At 29.2% G+C, this 10794-nt stretch overlaps 2 protein-coding genes across 2 annotated transcripts; one reads left to right on the top strand and one right to left on the bottom strand.

The window, feature by feature from the left end:
• The first annotated feature begins 2521 nt into the window (after positions 1-2521).
• Positions 2522-4221, top strand: LOC137834796 (two-component response regulator ORR9-like). The gene is given in 6 exon segments (XM_068642985.1): positions 2522-2872; positions 3033-3136; positions 3248-3325; positions 3620-3690; positions 3813-3934; positions 3937-4221. Coding segments are annotated over 6 exon segments (552 nt in total). The 5' UTR covers positions 2522-2769; the 3' UTR covers positions 4011-4221.
• A 3867-nt stretch (positions 4222-8088) lies between these two features.
• LOC137834798 (repetitive proline-rich cell wall protein 3-like) lies at positions 8089-8962 on the bottom strand. Its single transcript, XM_068642987.1, has one exon. It carries the CDS (start codon positions 8584-8586, stop codon positions 8296-8298), a length of 291 nt encoding a protein of 96 aa, XP_068499088.1. The 5' UTR covers positions 8587-8962; the 3' UTR covers positions 8089-8295.
• Between the last annotated feature and the right edge of the window lie 1832 nt (positions 8963-10794).

Here is a 10794-nt window from a genome sequence, read left to right as displayed (position 1 = left end):
TTTTAATGCAAGCATAGTTTTCATTCCAATTAGGTTGTTGGGTAGACAAAGTAAAATATAAGTTTGATGATACCATAGAACATTATAAAGCTCGTCTTATAGTAAAGGGCTACACACAACTTAAAAGGCTAGATTTGTTTCGATACTCTTGCTCATGTGGCTAAGCTCACAACTTTGAGGCTTCTTGTCTCTATTGTTGTTCTTGTTGTTAACGACTAAATTTTAAAACAATAAGATGTTAAAAATCATTTCTTCACATATACGTATATGAAGAAGTTTATATGAAGTTTCCTACTAGTCTTAATCACCTAACAAGAACAAATTTACAAGTTCCAACATTCCCTTTATAGATGAAAGAAGTATCAAAATTATCTCATTTTATTATTTCTCATGGTTATAACTATTCCAAAGTTGATCCTTCCTTATTCTTAAAACATTCTAATAATTTTTATTTTCTATTTTAAAATTATATATAGAACACAATGAAGAAAACGAGAACAGCTTCTTATATATAATTTTTTTTAGATCAAATGAAGCGAAAACAATGCATACTTTTTTTCAAATACCAGTGTATACACAAAATTAAATTAGAAAATATTTTCTTAAATTAATCAGTTATGATTTCATCAACATTATTATTTAACTATTAATATAATTAAATTATTGTGAAAAATAGAAGTTTGAAAATAAAAATAAATCCTTCTTTCTAACACTCTTAATCTTATTATGCTGCAGATTGGATTCGGATAGTGGAGACACATATTTACATTCTCCATTTGTACTCACCTTTACAATTGAAGATAATTCGAATCTAAACATTATGAAAATGGACTTTTTCGGCATAATCAAATAGATATTCATGGGCTTGAATTAAATATTCATGCTTCAATAAAAATTAATATCATATATATATAATTGTTTTGAATTATGTATATTTTATTACTATTATTATTATTACTATTTCCTACTTTCTTGTGCCTAATAAACACTTTTTTTAACCTAATTAAGTAAAAAGGGCATTGAAATTATTTGTAGGTTATTACTTTCACAACATACTTTTAAATGAAACAAAAAGATTAAAAAAAAAATTCTTAAAAAGAGTTAAAAATATTCGATAATTATGAGTGTCCCCAAACGGGTTCACGACCCTTCACCAGGGGAAGCCTTGTCGAAGATCAGATATTATATATTTCACTAACTGACCAAAAAAATAGAAAATATGTTTTCACAAAACGATTTTTTTTTTCTTTTTTATTCTGTCAGATTACTTGCAACGAAACATCAGAATGTGAAATGTTTCTAATATTTTAATCACTCGCATGATCATTATCCAATTATATATTTATCTTTTAAAATAATAAATATTGACCCCTGAAAAGAAAAATGGAGATTAAAGAGGCATAATTTGAAAGTCAGATGACAGAACAAGTTTTCAGACAGAAAAGACAAAAGAGTATTCTTTTAAGACAGCATATTTCTTAAAGGATAATTTTGGAATATCAAAGACTTCTAAGTTGTAACTACCATTTTTTTTCTAAATTATTTTAATTAAGTTCATGTTCCTGTTGAAAAAATAAAAAAAAATGGGAAACAAATCAAAACAAGGGAGTTTTAGAAAATAGTTTGTGACTGTGTGGCCCTATTCTTTAATTATTGATTTTGTTATTTTTAGATATTTTCCTGGTTATATGCAAAAATATAAGGGATTTTTCTTTTTCTTTTTATGATGTTTCTGATTCTACGTACAGTATTAAAACCTTATAGCTTTATATCTGTTCTACAATTTTTAAGATATTTTAAAATAATTGCATAAGATTTGTTTATATTATACAAAACACACAAAAAGAAAGAAAATAAAACATTAAAATTAATTCATAAAAAAATATCCTAAATTAATTTCTTTAACATATAGTTTTTAACTCATAAATAAACTGATTTTAGTTTATAGAGAAATTGATTTGATGTTTGATTCTTATTTTGTTTTGTTTAAAGTGATTATGTAAAGATTATCCAACCAATTTATAATAATTTTGTAGTGAATGACAGCATAAAAGTGAGTGTGCATGACACATTTTCTGATAATTGAATAAATGAGAATGTTCGAAGAAAGAGGAACAGAGAGAGAGGAGTTTGAAAAATGTATAAATAATTTAGGTCAATATTGGCTCTTAGAAAAGAGTAGAGACAAACATTTGATTAGTAAAAAGAGAATTACACTTTGTAGTGATTTGTTTGTGTAGTTGTAGTGGTACGTGGGTGTGATAGTGGTGAGCATGTCATGCACGTGCATGGAATAGAATAGAGTGAGAACAATGACAACAACCTATGATAATTAAGAATAATAGTTTGGTCTGGTGAAAGGGTAATAGATTAAGGAGAAGAACAGTGTGGTACACCCCAATAGTTTTTTGTCTTTAACTCTAAGCAAAAGGGTCAAATAAAATAATGAAAACAACAGTAATAATGAACAAGTCAGATTTTGAGTTTGGTACAATAACAACACTTTCTTTGCTTGTTTTTCAATTCAAAAATCAACACAAAAGATCCGCCAGATTCTTGATGAAATCTGTCGGATCTTGCTTTCCAAACTGTCAGATTTCCTTGGTGGATTTTGTATCTTCTTGACCATGATGTGTCCCCCTTTTAAAATGTGTGCATGCCACCCTCCTTCATCACACATCATCACTCTTTCATCCTTTTATCTTCTTCTCCTTCTCCTGCTATTCTTCTCCTGTTTTCGCCTGCAATTGCCACATCGTTTTCATAATCATGGGTATGGCTGCAGAGGCACAGTTTCATGTTTTGGCTGTTGATGACAGTGTTATTGACAGAATGTTGATTGAGAGGCTCCTCAAAACCTCTTCTTTTCATGGTAATTTTCCTTCTCTCCATTTTGTGCCGTGGTGAACAAAATATGAACTTGGATTTCTAGCTAGTGTTTGTTTGGTCTTTTATGTTAGTTTTTCTGATGGGGTAATTTGGTTTTTGCTGATGTGAAATCTAATTCATTTTGGTATGTTTTGTAATTTCAGTCACTGCCGTGGATTCTGGGAGTAAGGCTTTGAGGTTTCTTGGTTTGGTTGAAGATGAGAAGAGAACTGAAGAGCCTCCCACTATTTCTCTAGAAGCCAATCAGGTTCAATTTCATTGCAAAATTCATAAATGATGACACAGTTTTTTACCTTTCTTTTAATGGGAAAGTTAGAATGATCTTTGATCTAACCCCTTTTGGTTATTATAATTGCAGGATGTGGAAGTAAACCTGATCATAACTGATTACTGTATGCCAGAAATGACAGGGTATGATCTGCTCAGAAAAATCAAGGTAAACTACTTTGATTTTTGTACTGATAAAATGGCTCAGTGTTCCTCTTCTTTATGTTATTGATCTAGTTTGTATATTTCTCTCCAATTCAAAATTTTTTGTACATCAAAACACTTCAATCAGAACATACATTAATTCAACCAAAATTTTGAAATTATGGGACCTGGTTTCAGAAATAACATGTTGCATATAACTTAAATGAGATATTTGTCGATCTGTAATGACAACAAATCTCATACCAATCTTGTGATGTGAATCTTCTATGAAAAATAAGAAAAAGTATTGATTTTGCAGGAATCTAAATCTCTTAAAGACATACCAGTGGTGATTATGTCCTCAGAGAATGTTCCATCAAGGATAAACAGGTGAGGGAAATGACCTCTTATGATCCAAATCTGAGCATGAAGATGTTTAAAAATTGACAAGTTTTGAGGGCATCAAATTTCTGAACATGAAATCTAACAAGGCCCTTTTTTGTTTCTGGCAGATGCCTAGAAGATGGAGCTGATGAGTTCTTTTTGAAACCAGTTCAACAGTCAGATGTAAACAGGCTCAGACCCCATTTGTTGAAATCAAAAGTTAAGGATGAAGAAGAGCAACAAATCAGTAATAAAAGGAAGGAAACAGAAGAAAGGCATTCCCCAGAGAAAACCAGGACAAAAATGGAGCCTCAAAAAGTGGTTAATTCCAGTTAAAAACTGATGAAACATCATAGATTGTACCTAAAACAACATTTACCTCTCCTCTGTCTCACCAACTAACAATTGAGAAGAGTAGATGGCACCTCAATCATACTAAAGAAATGTGTAGTATAGCCCCTGACAAGAGAAATTTCTTCATTCTGAATTCAATTTTGTCTGACAAATATTAATTAATTCACATAATGTTTCTCTTTCTCTTATGTGTCAAATGCACCACAAGGTTTTCTTTTCCTTGCAAAGATGTAAAGAGTTTAGATAATTTATATAAATTCTTATATTCTAACATCATTACAGTTGTTGTTAAAAAATCAGAACTGTCTAAAAATGGAAAATCCGCATCTTAATATTTCAAACAATATAAATAAACTCTTTTTTTAAAAAATAAATTGTGTTAAATAAGTTTACAGAGAGAAAGGGTGACATACTTTAACACCAATTAATAAAAAAACCATTTACAATCAATGTATTAATATTTTGATATTTTTTTTACTTTTTAACTTAGTAATCATATAGGTGAATTTTTTTTACCTAAAAAAGTTTACTTTAATTATAATAAAATATAAAAAAAATTTAAATAAAAGATAAAAGAAATTTATAGATCAATTTTCTCATAAAACTATCGTTGTCACAATTGGTCCTTCTATTATATGTGGGACGTGGTAACAAAAAGTATGAGACGGAAGTAACACAAGAACTTTTTTTAATTAAAATGTTTAAATATATTTTTATTCTCTGTAAAATAAGTGAGATTTGATTTTGGTTTTATCAGTATAAGAAAATTGACTTTTAGTATTGGACAAAAACTTCCACTAGAAATCAATAATCCGTAGATAAAAACATATTTGACATTGATCTACATACATTAATAAAAAAAAGTTTAGCTACATTAAAATTGCGAGATTAAATTTTAATAGTGTAACTAATATTTTTAATAAAAAAAATACTTTAATATAATTGGAAGAGAGATTACCAACTAATTTTGAAAATTCATTTTACCCAAATATAAAGCCTCCTCTTAATAGTCATTCGCAAAATTTAATAGCTTCTGTATATAAGAAACTAAAAATATAATAGTTAGTTTCTTACATTTAAAACATGTTACCTAAATTTTTCCTCCTCATTATTAAGTTCAAATACAATTAGAGAATAGAAGTAATGGGAAGATATTATGTAAATGCGAAGGTATAATGTAAACATTGTTGCTATGTTTTTTTTCGTAATATCGAATTATATCAACAATGATTGGATTGTTATTCCAGAAAGGTATATTTTTATATTTTTTATTTTATTGCTTTAGGAAAGTAAGAAAAGCTTTGATGTGATGAGACAAAGAAAGTTTCATCAGCACATATGATGACGATAATCCAGAAGTGTGATCACACAAGTCTAAGGCTGAGGAAGAATCAAGGGTTGATCAATGGTGTGCTCTCATTTTGGAATGATGATAAAAATTGTTTCAAAGTATGTGGTGATCTTCCACAAAACAAATATGAAAATAATGGCAGAAACCAATGACATGAGGCCTCAACAAGACATGGCAGATGAGGTGTGTAGCCCATGCTAATGTAGCCCAAGTTGTTGGCAGTGATATAAGGAAAATGGAACTGAAAATTTGATTTACCTGGTCTAACCAACAATGTGTTTGAGATTTCACGTCGATTAGACATATTTTATATTATATAAATAAGTGTAAATGTTACTCTATAAATTGATTTTATAGAGTTGAATTAGACTTAAAATTCATTTCTTAACATAGTGTCAGAGTTATTTAGAGTTTTCTTGCACCCCCACGATGTTATGCAAAGACACAAACTTATCCCTAATATTTTTCTAAAAATCCTAATATGCACAAACACCCACACTCTACTCTTTTTTCTTCCTTTGCACACAAACTCCACGTGCATTACTCTCTCAATGGCAGCACTACTCCAGCACACGAAAGCGTTTCTCTTGGTGGTGTCTCCAACAACTTAGTGGTGGTTCGGTGGTTTCTCTTGACGGTTCTATGTTCGGAAAAGAAGGTAAGTAATTTTTTTTGGTTTTCGAATCTAGTTCCATTTTTATTCTGGATTTTCGTTTTCGCAGTGTATATGTTGTGATTCCATACAATGCAGTCCGCTAGGTTTACAAAACAGGAAATCCACACTTTGTTTTTTGTCTTTCGAAATATTGAATCCGCCAAACTTTCATATTGGTGCATCCGTAAATCTTTCAGATAGGTGAGTCTAGTAATCTTCCAGATTTGCGGATCCGTAGTATGTTTTCGGATTTCAGAGTCCGTAATTCAGAAAATGCATTATGATTCACAAATTCGTAATTCGTGTCATTTTTCAAATAAAAGGTCAAGGCTAGATTTGGAATTTTAAAAATTGTGGGGGTGCATGAAGAAAAACGTAGGGATGCAAGAAAAAACTTTTTCCTAACGAATGTTTGTTGGACTTATTAAGTCATTCCTTATCAGGTTGTTATTAGACCACCCATACGCACGAGTTAGTAGTATTAGTGTGTAAATAATAATAGACTTTTCTAAATAGTATCTAATTAATTTATAAATTTAGAAAGTACTTTAAATATCAATAATATTTTAGTCTCTGAAATAGTCTTTAATTTAATTAATATGTAATTAATTATTTTTAATTTTTAATTTACATTTAAAAAGAATTATTGAGAAAATGATTCGTAAGTAATCCGATAGAACATGGATAATAAACATTGTTCTTCTAACCATATGATATGAAATATTTAAAAAAGATCTTTGTGAATAAAGAATTATATGTGGATGTCTGGTGGGATTTGTAGATGATTTATGAGTAATAATGACAATTAAAGAAAGGACAATAATTCGTGATGGGGTTTTCAGACTAGAAAATTTTACAAAATTATGCTATTAATTTTCATACATATAACAAGTTAATTAATTAGAGTCTTATAGTGGTATTGTGGTTACTCTTAAAGCATAAATTTCAAACTTTATGTTGAACATCATGTCTAATAATTAGTGTCACATAATCTCGTATTAATACGTAAACGAAATAAATTCTTATTTAAATAAAATTTACATCACCTAATGCCCGTAAAACGAAAATAAAATTTTGATCTATATTTTATTAATTTTAAAAGTGGGAGAACTTTATTTGAATGATTAAAACTAGAAGAAACATCCATTCAATTAATTAATTATAAGGACAAAAACACAACCAAGCCTATGTTTAATTGATTTCATATTATATAAATTATATCCTCAAAATAGTTAATTGAATCAAAGTTTAAGGTTTATTTACGATCAAATAACTTTATTAATATTTACTGAATAGATTATTATTAAATGAGAAGTGGTTCGTAGTCGTACCGTAGTGTGAAGGAACGTACACAAAAGACAAAGTCAAGATTTCTGATTATTTTTGTATTTTATTAATTGTATAAACTTACTTTGTGCTTTATTTTTCAACTCTTACAATCCACTTATCTTATAAATTTAAAAATTTCTTTTTTCAAAAATTTTAAAATGATTCATTTTAAATTTTATAATTTAAAAATAAATTTATATTTTGGATTGTACAATCTGAAAAAAAAATTCATATTTTAAAATTAAAAAAAAAATTAAGAAAAAAATATCAAAGGATAATTTTAAATATTTTTTGAAATATAGACAAAAAAAAAGAGGATAATTTGAGTATTTAGAAAAATGTCCAAATTTCTTTTATAATCTATTTTTACAAATATAAATAAATAAGTTCAATAGAAACTCTTTCAAACACTTCCTTAAACATAAACAAGCTAATGATGTAATATTACATTCGAACCCTTATAAATAACATATAAGTTAGAATCTTATATTAAATAAATAAAAGTAAGCGTAAAAAAGGACAAGTCATGTTCTTCATTAAAAAGATTAATTAAGTATATAGAATCGATAGATACTGTAATATTTTAATAAAGCAAGAGAAAATCAAGAAATTTGGTAGTAAAAGAAATCCTCAAAACATAATAGAGAAATTTTGGAGTGCATGTTTATGGTGGGTGACTGTAGTAGAGAAAACGAATGAAATGAAACAGAACACAATCACAAAACCATAGAAGTCTTTTTATTTATGAATTCAGAGTAGAAGCATCGTTACAGATTCATCCAATGACACACAAAGATGCTCTTTCTTGCGACAAGTAGCATTTTACAGAAGATTAAAGTTGCAGGTGGCGAGAATATTCATGCATGGTAACAAAGATGAAGCTCTTTATTTAGTACATAGTTAACATGCGACGTTGCATGCTCTACAAGTGATCATTCTGTTCAACTGGTGGGTGCTTGCCATAAGGGGGCTTGTAGGGCTTTGGTTTGGGCTTGTAGACTGGTGGTTTGGGCTTGTAGACTGGTGGTTTGGGCTTGTAGACTGGTGGTTTGGGCTTATAGACTGGTGGTTTCTTGTAGACTGGTGGTTTCTTGTAGGGTGGTGACTTATAGGGGGGTTTGTAGTAGTCAGGGTCAGATTCAGCAAGGCCTTGAGGGGTGAGGATGAGAGCAAGAAGGAGCAACACAAGCAAGGATAAGTAGGAATTAGCCATGTCTTAATTAGTGGTGGTTGCTGGTGCATGTAACACTCTGAATCATGTGCTTTTATAGTGGCTTCACCAAGCACTGTGAATGTCCATGCAGGTCTCAATCCAAGTCATTTATTTTTCTTAGTGTCAGTTTGTGAAATTGTCAAAAAGTTTGGTGAAGTGTCAAAAGGTGGTCCCTTATTGTGAAGCAGCCATGGTTTGCCATGGTTTGATCGTTTGAGCATATCGTACTATTTCGGTTTTCTTTTTCAGTTGGTGTTTGAAATTTTAGAATGTATGCGTTTGATTATTTGATGCTTTTTAGGTTCTTAGGGTAGACTGTGCTTTTGTCTGTTTGGTTTGAAGGGTACTGTTAGACGTTGGATTATGTGTTTATTGTATAATGTAGGTGTATTTTATAGATTAGAACATTGTATAGTATATAAATAGGTACAAATCTTATTTTAAAAAGTCGGTTTTATGAAATTGAATTAAGTTAATTTAACTCTATCTTAACGATTGTTTATTAGTCTTATCAGATCATCCGCTATCAAACCGTTATCGGACATTCTGTAATAATAATAATTATTTACCGAATTTTGATCATTGTGATCTTGTTATGAATTTAAATGATACAAATGAGTTTAATAACATTTGTATAAAAAAGTTTATGCAAAAATAACAGAATATACAAGTGTTCTGTCTTCATTATATGTTTTTCATTATATAAACTTTCTTTTGGTCTTATATTTGTTGGATTAGTGTTGTCTAAATACCTCAAACAAATTTATTAAACCATCTATCAACACAAATAAATGAGAAATGATAATGAAAACAATCCACAAAGGGTTAGGAAAGAAGAGTAAGAAAAAAAAGCACACACAAATTAATGTGGTTCAATGTTAACTTCAATCTACATGCAGAGTTAGAAATTCGTTATTAATAAAAATTATAACTTAATTTCTCTTTCAATAAATTCTCAACTCTCAATTGGTTAAAAAAAAAAAAAGTAATACATCACACTTAAATTAGTTGAAAAGTCATGTGGATAGTGCTTCCTCAACTAAACTTAAAACATTAAATAGGTGGATTTCTAATTATAGACAAAAGAAATTACAATATATAGATGGTATTATACCTTCAATAATGCTCTGAAAAAAAATGGTTTTTTTGCCACTATAGACAATCTTGAACTATCAAATTGTTTTGAATATCAAACGATCTAAAAACTTTATCAATATCTTACTAAGTCAATCTTCACACATCACCACCTTGGTTAACATAATTTTTTTTAAAAACACTTACTACCACTAAGCCCATTATATATTTAATCATCAATCAACTAGATTAAATCCAAGTATATGGAAGAACTTGCTAGTAGGCAAAACTTTTGTGATCATATAAAATGGATTATGATCTGTTGAGACATTTGTTATCTTCACAAATACTTGAACAATCTACTCTCTTACGATATGTAATTTAACATCAATGTGTTTGGATAACTGTATAACATTGTTATTATCATAGTAGACGGTGACAACCAAATCTTGCACCTTCAACTCTTTGGCTAGACCCTTCGGCTATACAACTTTTTTTCACTTCCTCTGTCATGGTAATATACTCTCTCTCAATGGTTGAGAAAGTTACTACCTTCTGTAGACTTCATTTCCAGCTGATTGTAATACCATAAGCAATAACCACATAACTTGATTTCTTGGTGTCCAAACAGCCAACAAAATTTGAGTCAACAAATTCTTCTATTGAAGCATCTTTAGCATATTGTTTAGCTCCATCATAGACTAAAACTCTTACAAGTAATCCTTCATAATAAAGAATCCACTTAATAGCTTATTGATGAGCTCATCATGATTACACATGACCGTGCATACTACACTTATAGCATAGGCTATGCTACGGTGAGTGCAAATCATCGCGTACATTATGGTGAGATGTACTAGGTGTGGATAAAGGTTTTAAGTTTGTCATCCCAAACTTTTCAACGACTTATTTAAGAAAGCTCACTTGAGACACCTAGTTGTTTACTAAAACTTTAGTAGTTAATTAGATATCAATTTAGAAACTATTTATTAATAATAGAAATTAATTTAGATACCAATAGTTTTTTAGTCTCTAAAATAGTATTTAATTTGATTAATATTGTAACTAATTATTTTTTGTCTCTAAAATTGATTTCTATCTAATGATTTTAATGTAGTACACTATGATTTATAG

The sequence above is a fragment of the Phaseolus vulgaris genome, chromosome 5 (genome assembly GCF_000499845.2).
Source record: "Phaseolus vulgaris cultivar G19833 chromosome 5, P. vulgaris v2.0, whole genome shotgun sequence".
Classification (NCBI taxonomy): domain Eukaryota; kingdom Viridiplantae; phylum Streptophyta; class Magnoliopsida; order Fabales; family Fabaceae; genus Phaseolus; species Phaseolus vulgaris.
This window is presented reverse-complemented; position numbering and strand designations above follow the sequence as displayed.